Source organism: Petaurus breviceps, unplaced genomic scaffold, assembly GCF_028583685.1.
Source record: "Petaurus breviceps papuanus isolate PSGF00001 unplaced genomic scaffold, PetGlider_PUasm1.0 181, whole genome shotgun sequence".
NCBI lineage: Eukaryota > Metazoa > Chordata > Mammalia > Diprotodontia > Petauridae > Petaurus > Petaurus breviceps.
This window is the reverse complement of record NW_027185784.1, coordinates 10,255,435-10,279,501: the sequence shown is the minus strand read 5'-3', so window position 1 is coordinate 10,279,501 and position 24,067 is coordinate 10,255,435. Positions and strand designations below refer to the sequence as shown.

At 37.7% G+C, this 24,067-nt stretch overlaps 1 protein-coding gene across 4 annotated transcripts in view; it reads left to right on the top strand.

Moving 5' to 3' along the window:
* The first annotated feature begins 3,904 nt into the window (after nt 1–3,904).
* ZNF800 (zinc finger protein 800) overlaps nt 3,905–24,067 on the top strand; it is a 32,095-nt gene continuing 11,932 nt past the window's right edge. For 2 of the 4 annotated variants that reach the window (XM_069087142.1, XM_069087138.1), the window contains exons 1-3: nt 3,929–4,058; nt 4,745–4,866; nt 10,934–11,029. In XM_069087142.1, coding sequence (XP_068943243.1) covers nt 4,806–4,866; nt 10,934–11,029 — 157 coding nt within the window. In that variant the 5' untranslated portion in view covers nt 3,929–4,058; nt 4,745–4,805. Of the gene's footprint in view, nt 4,059–4,205; nt 4,324–4,744; nt 4,867–10,933; nt 11,030–24,067 lie in introns of those variants that run through there. The other 2 variants (XM_069087140.1, XM_069087141.1) reach the window with 2 other exon arrangements.

Here is a 24,067-nt window from a genome sequence, read left to right as displayed (position 1 = left end):
AGCATAGAATGATATCTCACACCATTTACCAAGATAAGGTCAAAATATGAACAGAGATATTACAAGAAAATTGAAGAACATGAAACATATTACCTATCAGACTTATGGATAGGTGAAGAATTTATGAACAAATAAGAGATAGAGTATAGTAAGTTGTAAAATTGAATGTTTTTGTCTTTTTTATAATTAATTTTTAGTTTTCAACATTCACTTCCATAAGATTTTGAGCTTTGTCAAATCTATAAAGAAGGTGAGTCATTCCCTAATTGATAAATGTTCAAAGGATATGAACAGGCAGTTTTCTGATGACTAAATCAAAACAATTTGTAGTCATATGAAAAAATGCTTTAAATCATTACTGATTAGAGAAACGCAAATTAAAACAACCTTGACATATCATTTCACACCTATCAGATTGGCTAAAATGAGGGAAGGGGAAAGTGACAAATGTTGGAGGGGATATGAAAAAATTGGGACCTTAATTCATTGTTGGTGGATCTGTGAGTTGATCCAACCGTTTTGGAGAGAGATTTGGAATTATGCCCAAAGAGTTATTAAACTGCCTATACCTTTTGAACCAGCAATACCACTATTAGGTCTGCTTCCCAAGAAGATTAGGGAAAATGGAAAAGAAACCATTATGTCCAAAAGTATTTATAGCAGCTTTCTTTGTAGTGGCAAAGAACTGAAAATTGCAGGGATGTCCATCAGTTGGGGAATGGCTAAACAAAGTGTGGTATATATTCATGATGGGATATTATTTTGCCATAAGAAATAATGAGTTCAGTGATTTTAGAAAAGCATGGAGAGATCTCCACAAAATAATGAAGAGTGAAATAAGCAGAACCTAGAGAACATTCTATACAGTAATGGCAGTATCATTTGGAGAATAACTTTGAACAAGCAAGTCATCCTGCCTATTACACATACCCAAATTAATCTAAAAGATCTTATGAAGGAAGGTGCTGTTTGAATTCAGAAAGGAATACTGCTGTGGTGTAGATGATGAGTGGGGTTGATTTAGAAAAACACACTAAGATTTGGGTTATGAAGGGAAATTCTATTCACCTGAGAAAAAGAGGAAATAAACATAGTACAGTCTTACGTATATGTGTGAGTAAATATGTATATAAGTGTACATTTATGGACATCTATGTTTATGTATGCATATATCTATCTCTCCATAGCTATGCTTAATTATAGCCTTCTTTAGGGTGGGGAAAAGAAAAAGTAAAAAGATGGGTAGGTAATTTTGAAAACAATGTGTAGCAGTATTGGTTTTCTTGAAATGGAAATTTATTGTTTTATATTGAATCCTTTCTTATGGTCTGCTGTGTACATGGTAAATGTTTTGTTTTCTTTTCTCACTTTGTATTTAAGTGTAAAATAAAAATTACAAAAAAAATAGGCAATGCAGAATCATGGAAGGTTTTTGAGTACGTGAATGACACCATCATAGTGGTGTGGTGAGATCAAACTTGGGTCGAATTGTCTTAGACTGAAGAGGAGATAAGAGACGTTATTAACAATACCCTAGGTGAGATGTCATGGGAGCCTAAATAAGTTTTTTTGTGGTGAGAGTAGAGGTGAAGGTCATTTAAGAAGCCCTGAATATGAACAAACTTATATAGCACTTTACGTAATTATCCTCTTTGATCTTCACACCAATCCGGTAAGGTAGGTGCTATTATCTTCACTTTACAGATGGGGAAACTGAGGCTTTGTAATGGAAATGTAAATTTTTAAGATCTTCCCTGCCCCTAGGCTAAAGTGCACCTGGAGTAGGGGGCGGGAGGCTTGTTTTTCAGTAGATACTTTTTGATTGGCCAGTGGGTCAATAAGGTTGTTACATTCTCTGAGCCAGGAGAAGGCTATATAAGCCCTGATGTGTAGCTTTGTTTTGGGGCTCACTTTGAGAAGTGTTCTGTGGTTTGATCAGATGAGATTCTGGGAAGCCGTTGTTGTAGAGCCCCCCCCCGCCTTTGAAAACAAAACCCAGATGTTGATGAAACCCAGATGTTTTTTTTTACCCAGATTTGGTATGGATGTAATGGTTAGACAGTTTGGAAACTGTCTACTTGATCTGTTTCTCTGTCTTGATAATTCTGTCTGTATATTCTGAAGTTCGGGGTGCTGACCTTTTCCCCCTGAACTAGGTGATATATGTTTGATTAAAGTAAGCTTGTTAACTCGTGTTGAGTTGCTTTCCTCTATCAAAGCAGATCCAAGAACCTGTGCTGGCAGCCACCCTGGGGACGCTTGGAGTGCTTGCTGCTACAGGCTTAGATTGGATGAGAGTCCCAGGGTCAAATAAATATCTGAGGTGGGATTTGAATGCAAGTCTTATTGTAAATGTAGCACGTTATCTTGCTTCTCACCGGGAAATAGAGAACAAATCAACTGATTGGATGTATGGACTGAGGGAGGGATGACTGAAACTCAAAGATAAATCAATTTATAAGCCTGGGTGACTGGGAGGATGGTGACTCCACTATAAAAAGTGAGAAATCACAGGGAAGGGCAAATTTGGAGAGAACCTAAGTAAACAAACATTTCGGAGTTTGAAGTGCCGGGAGCGGGAGCGGAAAATTCAGATAGAGATACCTGTCAGTTGGAAATTAATATGGAACTGGAACTTTAGGGAGACATTGGGGTTAGAGATAGCTTTGAGTCATCTGTATATTAGTGATAAGTGGTAAGAGCGGAAGGAGAGTCAGAATCTTGAGGGCATAAACTCCTTTAAAAGATAGGAGAATAAGGAAATAAGACAGATGAATTAGTGGGTCATTTGTGGTTTTTTTTTCTCCCCAGAACTTATGTTCCGGGTCTGGCATACAGTAGATGCTCAATAAAACGTTTGAGTGACAGTGTCTTAGTAGTCAAGGGAGAAGATATTCCTTCCTCTCAAACCCCAAAGATTTCTGGCTCCTATGAATCGGTTTTAATGCTGCTGCATAACTTTTGAAGTTTAGAAGTTGGCCAAATCTTCAGAAAAATTAAACGACGGCCACTCTGAAATTACTAAATTCCAGGTCACACGGTTCTTACTGAGACAGTTTTGTCTTCTATCTTAGCCCCTTTCTGCATTTTCTTCTTTGGTATGTCTTGGATTTAGGGCCGCCCAGATTCATTTATTCGACAAAAACGTATTCCTTGTCCTTTCTCATCAACCCAATTTTACTGTGTGTGGGGGGGGGAGGGGGAAGGAGGGAGGAACAGGTGGGTAGTCTAGACAGCATCAGTGGGGCGCTGAGAAGCTGCATCACTCCCTCCCCTTTCACCGTCAAGTCCAGCCCTGGACTGCTCCGACTACGGCAGCAGCAGGAGTAACGCCAAACTAGCCTCGCTGCAGCTTCCTCCCTCCTTGCCAGCCCAGCTCACAGCCACCAGCTCGCCAGCAGCCCAACTTAACGTGGGTTCCACGCATGCGCCTTACGCCGAGCTGCCCCGGGAGTGCCGGCCACCCTCCTACTCCCTCCTTCGTGCGTTTGTCACTTCCTGCCCTCTTCCCATCTCCGTCCGGGGTCAGCCGTCTGCCTCCTAGCTCCCTGTCGTCGGCTTCGGAGCCTTGGCTTTCCCTCCCTCCCCCATATCCCCCCGGGCTATCCGCACCGCGGCGGCGGCGGCTGCTCCTGTCTTCGTGAAGGGAGAGAGCGCTTTGAGGGACAGCGACAGGCTGACTCAATAAAGTTCCTTCAAACAGCCCCCTCAAAAAAAAAAAAGGAAAAAAGAGAAGGCCCAAAGGGAGAGGGGAAACCCCCTGTCCCCAGCCCAGCCCCTCCCCTTTCCCAGAGGAGAGAGGCGAGCCCTGCAGGTGAAGGGGCGCCCGGCTCCCGCCGCTGCTGTCGCCGGGGGGTGGCTCCCCGGCTCCCTCCGACTCCAGGCCGGGCCTCTGGAGGGGCGGCGGTCGGGGCGGTTCCCCTGTCAACTGCCGGCGCCCGCGCCCCCGCCCGCCGGCCGGCCCCACTGCGCGGAGGGACGTCGTGAGCCGCCGCAGCTACCTCTCCTGCCGCTGCCGCTGCCACTGCCGCCGCGGCCCCGGCCCGCCGAGACACGGGGTAAGCTGCGCCTGCCGCTTCCGCGTCGGCGGCGGGGATTCTTTGGGAGCGCTGCGCGTTGCTGCGCGGCCCGGGCGGGCGAGCTGGGGGGGTGGGGGCGGACGGGCGTGCGAGTGAACGAGGCCCCGGCTCCCTCCCGCCTCCCGCCGCCGGGGGTCGGCGGGGGGCTGTGCCTGGTTCGGGCCGTCGCCTCCTACGCTAGGCTGGCCCCGGCCGTCCGCCCGGCCTGCCTGCCTGCTTTCCTCCCGCCAGCCCCGGGAGTTGAGTAAGTTGGAGCTAGTTGGCTTGGGTTTTAAAATTGCTAATCTTATTTTTATCGTGACTTGTCTGTCGCGGACTCCATCCACTCCTCCCCCCGATGCCCGGAGCCATGCGCCTGAAGCGGGGGTTGCGGGCAGAGACACCTCGTTCTGGCCGAGGCTCCACGCCTGCTTCCCCACCCCGGGCTTCCGTCCCTCCCTTCCTCTCTCGCTCCTTGGCACAGAAGGGAGGCCCCTTCTGCGCTGCCCCGCGGCGCCGGGGAGGGGAGGGGGCTCCTCATCTTTGTAAGGACGGATGGAGCTTGTCTGAAGGGGACGGTGGGGGGAGCGGGAGGTGGAGGCACCGGGAAGTGGACACGTCTGGAAAACGCAGCTGCAGCTCCCCGGGAGGCTAAGGGTGAGTGACTGGGCTTGTGCTTTTTTCAGCAGAAAAGCCGCAATGAGGAGCTTCGAACTGTAGAAGGAAAGTAGGTCGCACCCATTGAAAATGCCTCTAAGGGACAAATGCTGTCAGACTGACCACCATCATCATGGATGCTGTGAACCAGGTATAGGCCATCCTTTCTTCCCATAAGGCTTGACCCTTTTAGTGTACCTTCTCTGTCCCTACCTTGCCTCCTTTTCCCTTCCCTTCCGTTCAAGAAGTTGTCTCGAAATAGTTATAATTTGCCTGGTGCAAAATAGCTTTGGAGCTTTAAGACTTGCACAGAAGCCAGAGGTTTCCCCTGCTTGGTTCCTTAAAAAATATCCCCCAAGTGCCACATTAAATCATTTCCACAAGATCAGTCACTCAGTCCTTTTTCCTTTATTTCAAAGACAGCTTGAGTAATTCCTCAAACCCTTGTGAATGTTAAACTGAAAGGAAAGGAAGAAACTGCATTTATCTTTTTACAGATTGCTACTTTTAGTCTTCTTAAAAAAGTGAAAAGAATGCGATAAGTTTATGTGAAAGGAGAATAGGATATAGTCCTAGTTTCCTATAAGTTATGCTTTTAAAAAATGGAACTCTGGACTGATTAGGCTAATCCCAGGTTCTGTTAAATACAGTTATTTTAAGAAATCCTCTTATGTTATATATATTTTTAAAAAATCCATTTTTGTATACATTTAGGATGCCTAAGTATTCTTAGTGTATGTTCATCTGACAAAAGTTGGTTTTTTGATTTAACTTATGAACTGGGAGATTCAGTGCTTTTAAGAACCTAGTGATGCCCTTTAGCTACGTTTTCACTTTAAAAAGGTGATACCTAAATTTGTTTGACAGATGTTTCTACTTACATTAGAACAATGATGTGAAGTTTAATTTATTTATAGACATTTATATGTACAGCTTAAAATAGAATCACAGAATAAACATTTTTTTACTCTTTCCAAAATAAAGGCTTTTCTTCCCTCATTATGGGTAGTTGTGCTTGAATGCACAGAAATGTACATACTCTTTGACTATAGCTATTTTCCCCTTACTTATTAAGAAAAAATGTTACCAAATTCATTCAGTTGTTCAGGAATTAAGTGTACACAGCACTTTATATTATTCTCTATGAAGAGTTTGCTGGACCACTTTAGCATTTATATTTGGAGCATTTGGGAGGTGGTACTGATATTTTAACTACCTGAATGCACCAGGTTTCATTACAATGCTGTTCATTTAGGTAGAATGATTTTTTTGCCTAATGGAATAAATGGTGATAGGAAAGATTTTCTGTTTTGGGGGAGCTTTGTAGTCAGCTTCTACTCATGAGCATGAGAACTGGGTTTCTATTTTGTTTTTGTCACTTTACTACTACCACTGCTTAGTCTTTTGGCATATAATAGCTAATTTTAGAATGGGAAACCAGTTTTCTATGTTCATGATTTAATAGCTTTATTGTCTAATAAAGTTAAAACATTGTAATCCATATTCAAGAACCCTAAAACATCCTCAGGTTGCATTCATATTGTGTATTGTGTGAATTAGAAATTGTAGAGTCTTAGAGTTGGGACTTTAGAGTCTATCTAGTTCAAGCTGTACCAGAATAAGAGTTTCCTCTCCAACATACTGACAAATGGTCATCCAGCCTTTTCTGGAATACCTTTAGTGAGGGAGAAGCCACTTTCTCTCAAGGTACTCCATCTCATTTTTTCATAGCTCTGATCTTCAGGAATTTTTTTTCCTTACATGAAAATTTATCTCTTAAATTTACCTCTTCTGCAACTTCCATACATGTTTCTAATTCTGTTCTCTGGGATCAAGCAGTACAAGTCTAATCCCTATTGCAAATGACAACCCTTTGAATAGCTGAACATAGCTATCATGGTCCATCTAAGTCTTCATTTCTCAAGGCTAAACATACCTAGTTCTTTCAACCAATCTTCCTACGATGTTGTCTTGAGGTCTTTTACAATATTCTTCAATTTATCAATATTCTTTCTGAAATGTGGTGCCTGGAACCTGAACATGGGTAATCTAGTATATGTGTAGTAGGACTAATGTAGCCCTGGATGTTGTGCATCTTATAATGCAGTCAGTAAGATTGTTGACTTCCACAATACACTGTTGACTCATATTGAGGTTATAGTCCGTTAAAAAAACCTCCAGACTTTTTTTCAGATGAACTGCTATTTAACTTTTCCTGTCTTGTACCTCTGAAGTCCATTCTTTGAACCCTATTGTAATACTTTACATTTAATTGCTTTTAAGTTTTATTAGATTTGGCCCATTGTTCTAGCTTGTCAAGATATTTTTGAATCTGACAGTCATACGTTGTGTTAACTATCCTTAGCTTTGTTCCATTAAAAATTTTGGAAAGCTATGCCTTTAGCCAAGTCATTGATAAAAATGTTAAATAAATAGTATAAAGCCTAGCACAGATCCCTGGGATTCTCCATTAGAGACCTACTGCCAAGTTGACATCAACTTGAGTCTAGTCAGCCAGCTTAGAACTCATGTAATTGTACTAGTGCACATCTTTCCATCTTCATCGTAAGAGTAGCATGAGAGATTTTGCCATATGTTTTGCTAAAATTCAGATGAATTCAGTCTACATCATTTTTCTGATCTTTTGTCTGTTAACTGTGTTATAGAAAGGAATTTTCATTAGTCTGGCATGACCTTTTCATGGGGAAACTTTTTGTGATCACTACTTTCTTTTGTTGATGTTCATGTATCATCTCATTAGTACTATAGGTTAGAATTTGTTAGGACTTCAAGTTAAGGTCACTGCCTTTAGTTTGTAGACTCCATTCTTTTTCCTTTTTGAAAGTTAGGATAGCATTTTCCCTTATCTCATCCTTTGGGCTCTTTTCTTGTCCTCCATGATCCATTAATATTTCAGTGATCGGGGCGGCCAGGTAGCACAGCAAGTAAGAGCACCGGCTCCAGTGTTGAGAAGACCTGGAGATCGAATCCCGCGCTCAGACACTTAGCACCCACCCAGAAACACCTGGCTGTGTAACCTTGAGCAAGTTACTTAACCCCAATTGCTTAGGGGCGGCTCAGCGAGTAAGAGTACTGGCTCCAGTGTTGGGACGACCTGGAAATCGAATCCCGGGCTCAGACACTTAGCACCACACCCAGAAATAACTGGCCGTGTAACCTTGAGCAAGTTACTTAACCCTGATTGCTTAAAAAAAAAAAAAAAAAGAAAGAAAAAAAATATTTCAGTGATCATACCTGCCAGTTGTTTCAGCACCTTGGAGAAGAAAAATTTACTGTATGAAAAATATCAGAATAAAATTTGTCTATTTTTGAAGTAGATAGCACCAACACAATTGAGTCATGTTGAGCCTATATTCCAGTCCATGTTTGAAGACAATTCAAGTCATTCTCTAAATTGAAGCAGTTTTAAAAATAGAAAATGTATTTTTCAAGGTTACCGTAATTGCAGTGTTATAATAATTAAAGTTTTTCATGTAGTTGAGGATTTTTTATAATACATTTACCTTTCAATATTATCTTTGAAAATTCAAGAAATCATTAGAGGAATTGCAGTAAATTAAAAAATTACTAACAGAAGTCTTCTATGGTACTATCTTTTGGTGCTCTTTAGACTAGGTATTGTTCCTGTTGCTTTCTTTTTGCTAAAATTCTGAGATTTTTTTTTTTATGTGAGGAAGCTAATTTATATTAGCTAAGTGGAAGACTGGGTAGGTGTTGCTTAATTGTAATCCATTGGTTATTATTTCAGGGGAAGGTGTTTTCTGTAAGAATGATCCCCCAAATTTTCCAAAGTTGAGAAGAATGTATTTTGGTGGTAATTTTCAGAAGAGGTCTTGGGAGAATTTATGGTTGAAACATTCTGATTGGATTCTCCCAAAAGTTTGTTCTCTAGGGATTAGAGAGTACCCTAGTTTAATTTATAGGCCATCAATAAAGCTATGGGTGAGGACTGTTTATTCTTAGGCACCTGTTTGGGCTCGACTAGAGGTGGGAATAACTGTCTTAAGAGTAAAGGGGATTGTTTTAGGCTGCTTGATATAGATAAAACTTTATTTCAGCCTGAGGTTGTCTCTGGATTCCTGAAGACTTTCACCAGAGAACTTTGTCTGACAGGTCAAGCCTCAGAAGGCTTTTAATATAGGTATAGTATTTGAATATCTTTCTGAGTTGAGAGGTCATTAGTAGGTTGGCCACCATATGATTACTTTTGTTGGCCTCAGCAACTCAAGAAACTATCTTTTGTGTGCAAAAGGGGTTGCAATCTTCATTAGTGGCTAGAGTATCTATATAGATCAAATCATGGCTTTTTTGAAGTATTTAAGTAAAGTATGGTTGTATTTTTGAAGGATAAAGATCTTAGGGGTCCTTGATATAGGGATAGGGAAGAAAATAGCCTTGCATTTGAAACTTGTTCTGTTGTGCTTTTGTACCTGGAAGGATGCTCCTCAGGCCGTGAATGAAAATATTTTCATTATGAGAGTGGGGTTTTTGGTGGGAGAAAGTGGCTGGCTTTGACTAGGATGAAGTTTGTTGCTTGTCATGGAAGGGATACAAAGGTGTATGAGAGAGGAGCTAGATAAGTAGTATCAAGAAGATAAAGCTCTTCTAGGTTTGGGAGTGGCAGTAAATATTTCCATGAACCTGAGTATGCTTTTAGGTGAGGGAGAAACTTTTTTCTTCTCTAGTGATGACTCCATAGACTGTCCTACATGGATAGTGTCCATGTATGGCAGAATTAACTCAAGAATCTTTGTCCAAATTATATCTTAGTATGTGTGTATATGCCAAACTTTCAAATTCCTTTGGAAATATGGAAAATTCCTGAAGTGAGAAGCACTTCAGGAAGAACATGTTTCTAGGTGTGGATATCTTTCTGGGCTATGTGGGTACAATTTGTTATACCAAAGGAATTACTAAAGATTTCTGGAATATGCCTCCTCAGTGGAGTTCTGTGTTTTAGGGAAGGGGTATCAAGGTGTGGAAATCTCCCTTTTCCTTCCCTTATCTTTTGTTCTTTACTAGAATTGTTCTTATATCCTTAGATTCTTTTCTAGAACTGTTTTCACCTAGAGATACTCCCTTGGGACAAATTATGTGGAATTTTCCTTTTTTTTTTTTTAATACTTCTTTCAGTGAGTCCAACTATCAACTACATCTTATGAATATGGCAAAAAGGTCTCTGAAATTTTTGAACCTTTGAAAAGTTGGAATAGAACTTTGAAAAAATTGTTTTTATTTTTAGCTTTATTTTATATATTTGACCGTTAATGTCATTCCTAATGTATGAGAAAGATCTCTGACCTTTGGCACTTGTCACATATAGTAGCAAAGATGAATTAATGTCAAGAATTTAGAGAACTTGTATTATTTCTCTATTTTTATTTTATTTTAGAAATGTTTGTTAAAACTGGGACATTTTTACTTCCTTAGGAGAATTAAATTGATTCTAGGTTCCCTTGTCTGGTTTATCTTTCCTTTGATTACCGAGGATCCTGTTTGTTCACATTAATTTCAGAACTTGTAGTTCACCAGGCATTCAGAAATGGAACCAATTCTCTTAAATGGAAAGCTTAAAACTTTGTAAGCTCAGGTTCTCTGACAGTGGGTGCACCTCCTCACTGACAGCCCTGCCCTGGTTAGCTTTGCACACTTATTGGTAGTATCTTGTGGTGGCAGTTGCAGTTTGGGGCATGAAGGGAAATTAAAAAATGGGACTGATACTCAAGAGTTTTTGTCAACTACAGTTAATTTTCTACTATGTGCTTTGTTAAGTGTTTAGAAGTACAAGCAACATCTGTATGTCTTTCTGGAGCTTTTAGAATTGTGGTTCACATTGAGGGTCAATGATTTTAGGTTCATGATTTAAATTAAACATAATTATTAACATTGTCTTTTTCAAGAGAAATGTAAGGAATTTTTGTTAAGAGTCATCAGACCTAAAAGTCAAAAGTAGATTTTTGTTTTTGAACTTAATTCCTACTGTAAATATCATTTCCATTGAGAAGAATACTTAGTCATTCTGTGTTGGCTTTTGTCTTATAAAGAGCATACTGTAAGTAAGAGGCATTATAATAATTTTTATAATTATGTATACATATTTGTTTAAAGCCTTAAGCATTGTTATATTTCAGGTGTAATATGTAAATGATATTAATTTCTTTATGGGGATGGGGTGGGTATTGATATCTTTTATACAGTGTATATTCTGGAACCTGGAGATCCTCCTTTGTTACAGCAACCGCTGCAAACTTCCAAATCTGGCATTCAACAGATTATTGAATGCTTTCGATCAGGTATGAGTATTTGCTTTGTTTCAAGATGTGTTTCTTAACATTTATGTAGGAGGAAACAGAAACAAATCTAGAAAAACTTAGAAGCAGGTAACTTTCTTAAAAGTCAAAATTTATATGTTTTTCTTTAAAGGGTACCTTTTCATTTTCATATATGCTTTTTGAAGGTTGATAAAATTTAAAATGATTTGTTCTAGAAACTAGCTTTTTTTCTTCAGCTCTGCTTATATTTAGAACGGTATAATAAAAAACCTTCCAGTTGAAGATGATTGTTTGGTATCTTAGATGGTATCTTTTAGCTTTTCAGTGTAGGTAATGTTACTGAAAAATATGAATGTATATACCTGAAAAGCTGGATTGTCACTTAGTATTCATTGGGACTACATAATTGAAAAACCTTGTCATCATTGGAAAGAATTTTCAATCTTAAGGAACCTCCATTTTTTAAATTTTATAAAAGTTACAAAGAAAAAGGCAGTTTACTTGAAGCTGTTCATTTTGCATTGGTGATGCTCTTTGGCGCATGCTCATTTATAGATTTTATTCCTTAGGATCTTGATCTTGAGTCTCTAGATCGTTCAGCAAGTATTTGTTGAGTACCTACAATGCACCAGGCATTGAGGATATAAAAATGAAAATGAAACCTCCTATGTCAAATATTTTACATTTTTGTTAGGGGAGATAACTTGTACAAATCTAAGTCTATACAGAAGAAATAACAGGTAATTTTGTGGGAGCAGGCATAAGCAGCTGGGGCATCAGGAAAAACCTTAAGCTTTCACAGGAAGATGGGCAGTTCTTAAACCTTAGCAGTTAGGAGTCAAATATAGTCAAGTATTTAGTGTCTACTGGATTTCTGTCACCTTACAGATATGGCCTATATTACATTCTCTATCTTATAGGGATTATGTTCTGTGTTAATGATTTATGGGTCAAATCTGGTTAAATACATAATGTTAAGATGAAAGTCTCTAAATAGTAAGTCTTTGAACACTGGTCCATTTATTTAGAATAATACACAAGAAATTTCTAGTGTAACAGAAGGTGTCCAGATTTCATAATAGGATTTTCTTTCAGCTACCTGAAATATGAAACATGTAATCTATTCTTTAACTTGTTATAGTTGTGCCATGGAAATAAGGCAAGGGATAATGACTTCTTCATCTGTAATTTTCTTAACCATTGTCTTCATCTATAATTTTTTAAACTTTTTCTTCTCAATTCTAAATGAGCAAGTAAGGTCATTTTATACAGATTTTATTTTTTGTGTCATTTGTTCAAATGGTGTAGAATAGATTTTAAAATTAATTCATACTTGAAATCCTGTTATAGATACTTTTACTAAGAACCTTTAGTAAAAGTACCCTTTTTTCTTGAAACAATAATTTCAACGTGAGAAGACTGTTGTCTTCTTGGTATACTCTATATGTGTGCATATATCTGTATGTTTATATACACACACCCATCTTTTATCTGTAAGGCCAACCAGGGACTATCTGAAGATTACAAACTGCAGAGTAGAAAATCTCCACGAGTCCTTTACTTACCTTTGGAATTCATGAGTTGACTATCATTCCTTGTCATTCCCACCCTGTAGGCTTCTGACTTATTATTATCATTATTGTTAATTTTTGTTTTGTTAGACCAGTGTTGAAAATGCTGAATACTGTAATTTGTATTCCCTTGCACATATGAGTTGACATTAGGTGATTCAAAATTAGGCTGTGTGGTACAGAAAATCGAATTTGGGTTTGGAAGAATCTATCCGTTGATTTATAGATTTATTCACAAATAAGAATAATTGCTCACACTTATGTAGTGTTTTAATTTTTGTAAAGTGCTTTTTTGGCCATAATTCTATGAGACGGGTAGTATAAGAATTATTACTAACCCTCTGAGAAGTTAAGTGACTTGCCTATGGTCACACTGATTATAAATGTCTGAGGTGATTTCAAATCCAAGACTCTTAACTCCCAAGTTAACACTTTTTTAATAGTATGTCATATTTCTCACAAAGGTGATTGTGAACTGAGGACTAAAATATTCTAGAGCTGTAAGGCACAATGTGTTGTTATACTTTTTTTTCTTTTGGTTTTCTTAAGTAGTTGAATAATCTTTGGAGGTTTGTCCCTTAACTGAAGTTTAGTTTGCATATTTTTTAATGTAAACATTTTTTGTCATTATATCTGTGAAGTAGAGAAATTTAAAAATAGGTTTTTATATGTCTTGATTTTGAGAGACTTTATGCTTCCTGATGTTTTTCACATGGTTTTACATAGTTATGTATCTGTATTTATATGGGAGCATGGGAGAACAAATACAGTTTAAGTTTATGAGTATTTCCAAGGGCATAGATAGAAATTTGGGGGTCCAAAGTGAAAATTACTGAACAGTCCTTTTAATCTCCATAACTGGCAGTTCCCTTTCTTCTGTCTTTAGTACCTTTTCCCAGATGCTACTACTCATTTTTTTTTCTTTTGCTTTGGAGGACTTTGTTTCCTCTTTGTTGATTTTTCTTGGTTCTCTTTCACCCTATCCCTTTTCTTAGTGGCCTAATGTTTATTGTTGAAGTACTATTTTCACTTCCTTTCCCACATCCCTTCCCAGATCCAGGTCCCTGCCTCAGGTGCCTTTCTCTTACTGGGCTCTGCCCTCTACATTTGGACCACCCCAGCCTACTCCTTAAGGAGTGACCTAGTGGTGTCATGTTCCTTGAACACAGTGGAAAATGACTCTTTGTTCTAGCCCAGGGGTTCTTAATCTTTAGTTGTGTCATGGATCCCTTTGATAGTCTGGAAAAGCTTATTGACCCCCTCCAGAATAATATTTTTAAATGAAAAAATAAAATGCATAGGATTACAAAAGAAATCAGTTATTTTGAAATACATTTATCAAAATATTTAAAAGGAATTTCCCAGATTAAGAATTCTTGTACTCATGACCCTGGAACCCCTGTCTTCCCAACCCTTTTACACCCTTTTTCAGTTGGACACCACACTTTCTGTTCCAGTCAGGTTGATATCTTTTATCTTGAATCTCATTTCTTTGTACCTATACATGCTGGCTAGGCTAGGAGTATTCTGGCATTGGTACCTCTTCTTAATTTGAGGTGGAGTTGACTTAATTTCAAGATTTCCCAGTCTCTTGAGTTTTATTTTTGCTATTTTAACTTCTTGCCTGGTTTTGACTGAACTATAGTTTTACCTCAATTTTTGGTTTCTACTTTGACTGCTTTTCTTTGCTTTTAATATTTCTCTCTTTCTGGACCTCCATTATTTAAGTACTTTCAGACTTCTTATTACCTGACTGGCTTTTGACTCACTGCTCTGTCTTGAAAGGTATTGGCTCCTGCCTACTCTGCCTGAGTGTTGGTGCCTGACAACTGGTTCATTATTTTATGTCTCTCTGTCTCATGTATTTTTTGAGTTAGGGACATCCCTTTCTCTTGTTCCTAAACTTTGTTTCTAGCCATATTTTGGATTTTCTGGTCTGGTTTTCCAGGTCTGTATCTGTGAAATTCCATAGCCCTAGCACAACCCCATGCCTATTCCTATAACTGCCTTTAAAATAAAAAAAAAATTATAATCTTAACATTGGACATCAACAAAACCAGTTTATATTGCCTAGTAACGATTTACATTTTAGATAATGTCAACAAATATAGTATCATGGTTATTTTTCAGTGACTCTTTAATTTTTCATTGTGTTTGTATTTCTATTCTCTTTCATTAAAAACATTTTGGTTATAGCTAATTCTTACAATATTCATCTGATTCTGCTTTGTTTTTTTGCTTTGTATTTCATTAATGCCTTTCTCAATTTCTATGTATTGTTTATATTTTTTATATTAATTGTCATAGTATTCCATGACCTTAATTTACCACAAATTTAATCATTTCCCTGTTATTGAATATTTAGTTAGAACCTCCTTTGAAACAATGTTTTTTCTACTTTAAACTTTATTTAAAACATACTTTCTAAATATTTTAAGCATAATTCCTTCCTCCTCCCCCCCCCCAAATCTTGTACTAAAGTTATTGGAGTTTTAATCAGAATTGTTTGAACTGAATTTGACATGCCCTTTCAGTTACTGCTTAACATTTGGTGAATTTGCTAAGAAGCAATAAATGGCCTATAAATTAGAAATAATAGGAAAAAAGGAGACTGTAGTTTACAAACTTATTTTTTTTAATAAAGCAGTTGGGGTTAAGAAACTTGCTCAAGGTTACACAGCCAGTTATTTTGTGTGGGTGTTAGGTATCTGAGGCCGGAACTGATCGCTGGTCCTCTCGACTCCTGGGCCGGTGCTCTTACTGCGCCACCTAGCCGTCCCAAGATATGTGGTCTTTTTTTTTTTTTTTTTGCTTTAGGAGGGCAGCTGGGGTTAAATGACTTGGCCAAGGTCACACGGCTAATTTTTGTGTTAAGTGTCTGAGGCCGGATGTGGTTTACAAACTTTGTAATTTACTTTTCCTCACAACAACCTTGTGAAGTAGGTAGTATTATTATTTTTATCTTTATTATACACATAAAGAAACTAAGGCATAATGGTTAAGTGATTTGTCCAGGATTATGTTAGAAATAATTTTCAATCCCTTGATCATTTCTCTCCCAGGTCATCTCTGTACTAATCACTCTCTCCTCTTTCCCTATCTTGACTCATTGGTAAACCAGTTCTTTTCTATGCAGTCTTCCTCTCTTAAGTCTTTTGCTCCCTTATCATATCTTAGACTTGTACTACTCCAATCCTTTGTGTTCTTGAATAGAGGTGGAGAAAATCACTATTCTTATTGGGTCTACTACAAATTTGTGTTACATTAATGTCAACTGGACCCTCACTGCTACTAAAAAAACCTATGTATAACCTCCCTTAACAACTCACTCTCTCATTTTCCACAGAGGTTCTTCCAAAACTTTTCATCCCTCCTCAAGCCTCGCATTATTCCCCCTCCACCAAGTCTGTCAACTGAGAACCTTGCCTCTTATTTTGCAGAAAAAATTGAGGCCATTTACTGTGAACTCTTTCTTCTTCTGTCCCATCATATGCCTTCTGACACTCTCTGTCCTCTTTCAACCATGTCACATGATGAAGTGGTCTTATTTCTTCAAGGCTAACCTTCCCCCCTTCCCTACTTGTTCAGGTGATCATTTTCCATCCCTTCTCCTCTAACAGATTATCCTCTCTGTCATCCCATCCCCAATCTTTGACTTATTTTCATTCTCCTCCTATCTACTTACTCTCTTCCTAATGCCTACAAACATGCCCATGTCTTCCCTATCCTGCAAAAACTCTCACTTGACCCTTGTACCCCCCACTAACTGTTTTTCTGTATCCCTTATGTTCTTTATAGCTAAACTCCTTGAAAAGACTGTCAGCAAGTTTCCCCACTTTTCTTTGTTCTCATTCTCTGAACCCCTTACAGTCTGACTTGTGACCTTTTCATTCTACCGAAACTGCGCTCTCCAAAGTTACTAATGTTCTCTTAGTTGCCATATCCAATGACCATTTCTCAATCCTCATTCTCTTGGATTTCTGTTTAAGACAGTCGATCACTCCTTGAAGTTCTCTTCTTTTTAGGTTTTTAGGACACCATTCTCTTGTGATGCTCCTCCTTCTAATCTGGCCACTCTGTCTCCTTTCCTGGACCCCCCTCCAAATCACATCCCCTAACTGTAGTTGTCCCTCAGGGTTCTGTCCTAGGCCCTCTTCTCTTCTCCCTCTAATCTACTTCTCTTAGTGATCTCATCAACTTCCGTGGACTTAATCTCTATACTAATGATTTTAAAATCTACCTGTCTTTCCCCAGTCTCTCTGTTGACCTCCAATCTTGCATCTCCAGATGACTTTCAGACATTTCAAACTAAGTGTCCAGTAGACATTTTAAACTCATTATGTCCAAAACAGAACTCATTATCTTTCCTCTAAATTCTCTCCCTCTCCTACCTTTCTTGTTACTGTAGAGGGTAACACCATCCTCCTCATCCCTCAGGCTTCCAACCTAGTAGTCACCTTGGATTCTTCACTCTCTCTTACCATAGCTAATCTATTGCCAAGGCCTGTTCATTTCACCTTTGCAATATCTCTCAAATATACCCCTTTTTCTCCTCTGACACTCCACCACTCTGGTGCAGACCCTTATCACCTCAAGCCTGGATTATTGTAATAACCTGCTGGTAGGTTTGCCTGCCCTCAAGTCTCTCCCCACTCCAGTTCATTTTCCATTTACCCACTAAAGTGATTTTCCTAAAGCAGAAGTCTCATCATGTTACCCCCCTGCTCAGAAAATTCCAGTGTCTTCCTATTGCCTCCAGGAACAAATACAGAATGTTCTGTTTCATGTTCAAAACCCTCCATAACCCAGGCCCCTAGTCTTCTTATACCTCATTCTTTGTCACAGCCTCTTCAGTATAGTGACACTGACATCCTGGCTCTTTTACAAACAAGACACTTCATCTCTTGGCTTCAGGCATTTTTCTCTACCTGTCCCTCATCTGTGAAATACTCTAGCTCCTCTGTTCCAATTACTGTCCTTCCTGGTTTCTTTTGAGTTCCAACTAAAATCTCTATTTTCTCAGGAAGCCTTCTGTAACCCCTCTTAAATCCAGTGCCTTCCCTCATTAATTATTTCTTATTTATCCTGTTTATTTCTTGTTTTGATTTGCATCCCCCATTAGATTGTAAGCTCCTGAGAGCAGGGGCTGTCTTTTGTCTCTCTTTTTTTTCCTCCCCAGTGTAGGCCCTTAATAAATATTGATTGACTGAAATCCAGGCATTCTGATATCAAATCTTCTTCATGTACCACATTGTACTTTTTGAAAAGTAGGCTAAATGTCTGCTTTTGTCAGTTCAAGGCCATCTACAATCTGATTTGAATTAATTTTTTCATCCTTATTTCATACTTCTCATACAGACATGGTTCTAGCAAAATCGAACTGTTTTTCATTCTCAACCATTCTCTCTTCCCTCATCCTTATCCTACCTTCTACAGTTCCCTTCTTTTGCTTATGCTATCCACTATGCTTGTAATGGAGCAGCTTCCCTCATCTTTTGAAACCTTTTCAATCACAGCCACAATTTAGGTGCTACCTCCTCCATGATACCTTCATTGGCTTCTTTATTCGTCCCCCTAAGTGCAAATGTTCTTTCTCTCCAGAAATTTTTACTAGCACTTTGTCAATCAGTCAAAAAAATAAACATTTATTAAATACCTCTTATGTATATCAGGCATTGTTGTCTTGGATGCTGATATCATGAAAAAATGAAATAGTCCCTGACCCTCATAAAGAGCTTGCATTTTATTGGGAGAGATAATATATTCATCAATATATTTGGAATAGATACAAAATATGTTTTTAAAATGATAATTTAGGGTGAAGAGTACTAGTTTCTGGGGGGAAAAGGAATCAGCAGAGGCTTCATGCTGAAGGTGGTATTTGATCTGAGGCTTGAAGGAACAGAGATACCAAGAGGCAGCTGAGGAGAAGAGGGAGTGCATTCCAGGCAAAAAAACAAAACAAAACACCAAACCAAACAAACTTGGGAGAAGGAATATTGTATATGAAGAGATCAGCAAGGGCAGTTTGGCTACACCATAGAGTTCAGAGAAGAGAATAATGTGAAGGTTGTAAAAGACTCTAAGTGATAGAGGAATTCACCTTTGATTCTAAATGCAATAGGAAACAATTGAAGTTTATTTAGTAGGGGAGTGATGTGGTTAGATTTGCACTTTGGGAAAACCACTTTTGTAACTGTTTGGAAAATGGATTTCATAGGGGGAGAGACTTGTAGGGAAAGTAGTTAAGAGACTGTTGTAATAGTTCAAATGAGAAGTGATGAGACATACTTTATGTTTCACATTATGTCTAGATTGTGGCTGTGTGAATGGCAAGAAGGAGGTTGGATGTGAGACATATTGAAGAGTTAGAAATCACAAGATTTGGCAGGTGCATAGATAATGTGAAATGGGGGAGAGGGAGAAGGCAAGGATAACACTGAAGTGAACTGGGTAGACTGAAAGGATGGTGGTGCTCTTTATAGAAGTTGGGAAAGTCAGAAGAATGGTGGATTTGGGAAAAAGATAATGAGTTCTGTTTTGGACATGCTGATTTTGAGACATCTATGTGAGATTTGTAGACTTGTACTTTGTACTTAAGATATTTGTCCTTCTGTGGTATTTATTTATGCATGTCTTTCCCTTATTAGGTTGTGAGGTCCTTGCATGAAAGGACTGCACTATGGTTATCACAGTGCCCCCTGTACATAGTAGGTGCTTGTTATACGTTGGTTGAATTCAGTTGAGTTTTTGAATAAAAAGTTGTATCTAGTTTGTCTTATGTTTAGCATGTAAAATCTTTAGGGTTGAAGTATTTCCATTAATTTATTATTTAGATATTTAATTAAGGGACCCTTTGACTTCTCCTGTGGTTGTGTTTAATTTCTGGTGTAGGCATGACATATGCATGATTATAGTACTTAACCTTGCTTCCATCAAAGAGCTCTAGATATCTAAAAGTTAAAACATTGAAGAGACTTTCCTTGAAAATAGGCATATAACATTCAAATCCCGAAATCATGATGTTTCAAGATCTTTGCTTAGTTTCCTGTGATGCCTTTTGATTTTACTAGGAGAGTATCCCCAGATCTAGGGAAGAAGTGTTTTTGTATAGAAGTCCTCCAGTTCTTGACACATTGTGGTCTCTGGATTTGGATGTTGTATGCTTATTAACTGCTTTGTAGTCTATGAGCCAGTTAGGGTTTTGTTTTTGTCTTTTAAATTTAAGGTACCAGTCTTTCAGGTCTTCTCACTGTTTTTTCTACCTAACCATATTGTTTTTCCTAGTCCCTGAAATGATTAGGAGTTGAATAGCATATGAAATTTATATCATTCCTTTTAATTTTTGAAAATTATGTGAAGTCTTCCCCTCACTAAAGTCCTATTCCTATGTCTCATTGTGATTTGGAGGTGCCTAGGTTCTCAAGGGCTCTGACAAGTCTTAGCAAGTTGAAAAGGTTAAATGGATTCTGAATGCTAAGAGACTGGTGATTAGTGTTTCATTTTAGACTCTAGTATATATGTTGTAGAGGCATTTGAATTTTAAAGGACCTCGGCTTATTCATGACTGTTGCTGACTTATGTATCCTTGGACAGGTCATAACTACTGTGGGTCTTGGTTTCAAAATCTGTAAAATCAGGGTCTTGGATTACTAGATGATCTCTGAACTGTAAGCTGTAAATCTGGAAGACAGGTTCCAGATATAAAATCCTGTGGTCCTGCTTTTCTGTATGCAGGTCATTTCACTCAGTTGTGTTTGTGATTTTCTGTTATAACTTGAAAAGAAGTCTGAAATGTCAGATAACACCATTGAATTAGTACATCTGTTGGGACTTTTTTTTTTAAGCTGCTACCACAGTTGCTGCAGCTCGGCTTTGGGCTCTGCATCCAGCATGTACTTGAGGGGTGATGGAAGGGAGTTGAAGGGCCTTAGAGGCAATTGTGGTCAAAATATGCCTAGCTCTTATTTTGAGTATTTTCAGAGGATCTTATAGCTCTAATTTAACTTTTGACTTGAGGTTGAGAATCATAGTAATATGTGCTGACTTTTCTCCTTCCTTTTTGTTGAATTTTTCACCTTTTAAAGGGAAAAAAAATCTGCTCCAAAAACAACTCAGGAATCAATCCAGAACATATTTTTGTGTTTTAGGGTTGGTTCCTAGGTCTGGTGCAAAGCCCTCTAATAAAGATGACCTTTAAACAGGTCATCTTCTTGCTATTTTAGGAGTAGTTAAAAATGGACAATTTGAGGCATTGTAACTTGTTTTCGAGGTGTCATGGATAAAAGAATCCTTGTTTTATGAGTCCATGAGAAGATTAAGCTTAATAAGGAACAAGTATCTTTTTTTTCTCTCTAAAGTAGTATGGTAGGGAAGAATGAAGAGAATAACTGTGATGTTTTGCCATTGTCATCACTTTAAGTTTAGGTTTTCAGATTCAGCTTTCGAGAGATTTTTACCACTTTAAAGAACAGAACCTGCTATTAGGGTAAGCTGTCATGAGGTAGTTATGACCATGTGGTCTGAATCAGTAGACTTACTCTGTAGGTGTGTTTTGCTTGAGATAATAAGAAAACTGCTTTTTCTTTACTTAAGGGCAAAGATAGAATTTTTAAAATTCATAACAAAAATTTAGACACTAAATGTATATTTAAAGTAGAGATTCTTAGCCTTTTTTTGTGCTGGGACCTGTTTGGCAATCTGGTGACCCTTTCACAGAATAATGTTACATATATACAATAAAATACATAAAATTACAAAGAAACCAATTATATCGAAATAGGTATCAGTGTATGTAAATATATGTATATGTGTACACATATGCATGTGTGTGCATATACACAATGCATATATGTATGTATATATGTATATATGAAAAGTTCACATATCACAGGTTAAGAACCCCAATTAAAGGATCATACATTTAAAGTCAACTTTTAAAGAAAACAGAAGCCTAAGTATAACTTTATATCTTTCTGACTGATCCTTAATCATTTCAAGTATTTGAGTTCTTAAATCTTGTTCAGAGGGCTTGGTTAGAATGATATGGTAATTCATTTGATTATATTCAAGTCAGTTTGCTGTTTTTCATTTGCCAGTCTTCATCTGCTATCTTCTGATCCAGATGTTCTTAACCTGGGCTTCAGGGACTCCAGATAGATTTAAAGGGGATCTGTGAACTTGGATGGATAAAATAAAACTGTATCTTTATTTCAGTATAGTTGGTTTCTTTTATATTCCTGTTGTATTTTATTTTATGCTTTTACTATCAAAAAGGTCCACAGGGTTTACCTGACTGCCAAAAAGTTCCATGACATAAAAAAGATTAGGAATCTCTGCTAATGAATGGTCTTCTCTGACTTTTCCTACTGTCCATTTAATCGAAGGCTTTACTTTGTCTCGCCATTTTCAGTACTCTCCTTTTATTATATCCCCCTCTTCCTTTAAACAAGCACAGAAAAAACTCTAAACAAAGATATACCTATCTTTTCTTTAGTAAGAAGGAAGTGGTTTTCTTCTCTGCAGAGATGGAAACTTTTTTCCTTCCTGGTTTGTAATCTGAGGAAATTTAACTGCTGACCGTAGTGGTAGGTAGGTGTTAACTTGAAATTTACATACAGTGACATATCATTTAATATTTACTTTCACTATAGTCATGAGATCTTTCATAAGCTCCTCTTTGCACAGATGCCATATTTTCTATAATAATATTTTCTCCCTTTCACTGTATTTCTCTTGTATATTATTTGTAGTTATATTTATATGTTCCTGGTATGTTATTGTATAGTTAATTTTTATCTTTCTCTCTCTGTGTCTATATTCAGTTGTAATAGACATGATACAGAGACCAGTCAAGTTCCTTTAAATTTTGTATCTCTCCCAGTGCCTAGCACAATGCTTTGCACATAGCAAGTAATAAAATTTTGTTAAATTTGGCTACACATTGCTTTAGTTGGAGTCCCTTAAGACTGATTTATAAACAAGGTAGCATCCCCACAGGAACAAGCCAATTTAAAATAAATTTTATCAGTGTTTTGAACAAAAATTTAAATTCATTTCAAAATATTTTGTTCTGCCAGTAGTCAGCAAGCATTTATTAAATAAGTGCCCACTATGTTCCAGGCACTGTGTACTAGTAAGAGAAAGGCAAAAAGTCCTCAGCCTCAAGAAGCTGACAGTCCAGTTGAGTAGAGCTGTTTCCTGGCATCTTATCTGAGTCATTCTGTGTTACATGTGGAGGAGAGGAGGATGTCACTGCAGTAATGGAGCCAGTGAATCCTTATTTCCATATGCAATGAATTATCTATAATATAATTATCTATAAAATTTGTCTCTATCAATCTATAAAAGTCATCTATAAAAATTGTTCAAAATGCAAGTTGATAAGGTATTTTTAAGACTGATCTTTATCACAAGACTTCACAATGCCTTAACACCACTTCGATATACATTTATTTAATTTCATCCAAACATTCATTAAGTACCTGCTATGTGTTGTCTTTTTTGATTCTCCCAACACACTGGAGTAGGCAGGCCAGGTGTTATTCCTGTTTTATAGAACAAACAGGTAAAGAAAGAGAGGTAAAGTAAGTTCCTCAAGGTAAGCACAGAGCCGGGACTTAAGATTTCTTAGTCCATTGATCTTTCAGCTACACCTTATGTTTTTTTTTTTAAACGTTTAAATATTTCCTAGTGGATTCAGACACTTGTAATACAGAGTAAGCTTTTATTGCCTGGTGAACAAAATGTGTCTATCTTGCTTCTGTTGGTCTTCCACTTTGCATACCTTCTATCCTGAAACATTGTGTACTACTTTGATACACTGTAAATTGAAAATATCAGTTGTATAAATTTTAATTTGGTGATACAGTTAATGCAGGAGAAACCTTTTTGTGTTTAGAAAGTGATTCTCAGAGTGTACTCTGAGGATGATTTTTCTAAGATGGCAGTAATTTTTTATAAAAGTTTATTGAGTAAAAGATAGTTTGTCCAGTTAATGGTTTTGAAAAATACATCTATATTCTGGTTGTGGGACACATTCTTAATAATTTATTATGCTTTTATTCTACTGTATAACTCTTGGAGTATCTACTTAAGGTCTAAGGATGATCACTTTAAAAATAACTTTTGTACAGTGCCTTGAAAGCAAAAATTCACAAGGGCATGAAAAAAGGATTATGTATTCCTTAGCAATGTCATTATATCATTCTGTGGCTTAACAGGCCTCCTAAAGAAGATGGAGGTCATGTATCAGAGTACAACAGTTAAACTAGCACACCAATTAAAAACTGTTATTGGTGAAGCCACAATAACTGAAAGCTGTCAAATGAGTTCTACTGTCTGTCTCAGCAACATAATGTCAGGTAAGTATAAAGAAATAAAGCTAGCTCGTCTAGCAGAAAACAGCTAGGTATTAATGTTGTGTCAGATTATGAGCCTAATAATTTAAGGCTGATTCCTGGATTTTTTCTTAGAAAGATCTTTTGAT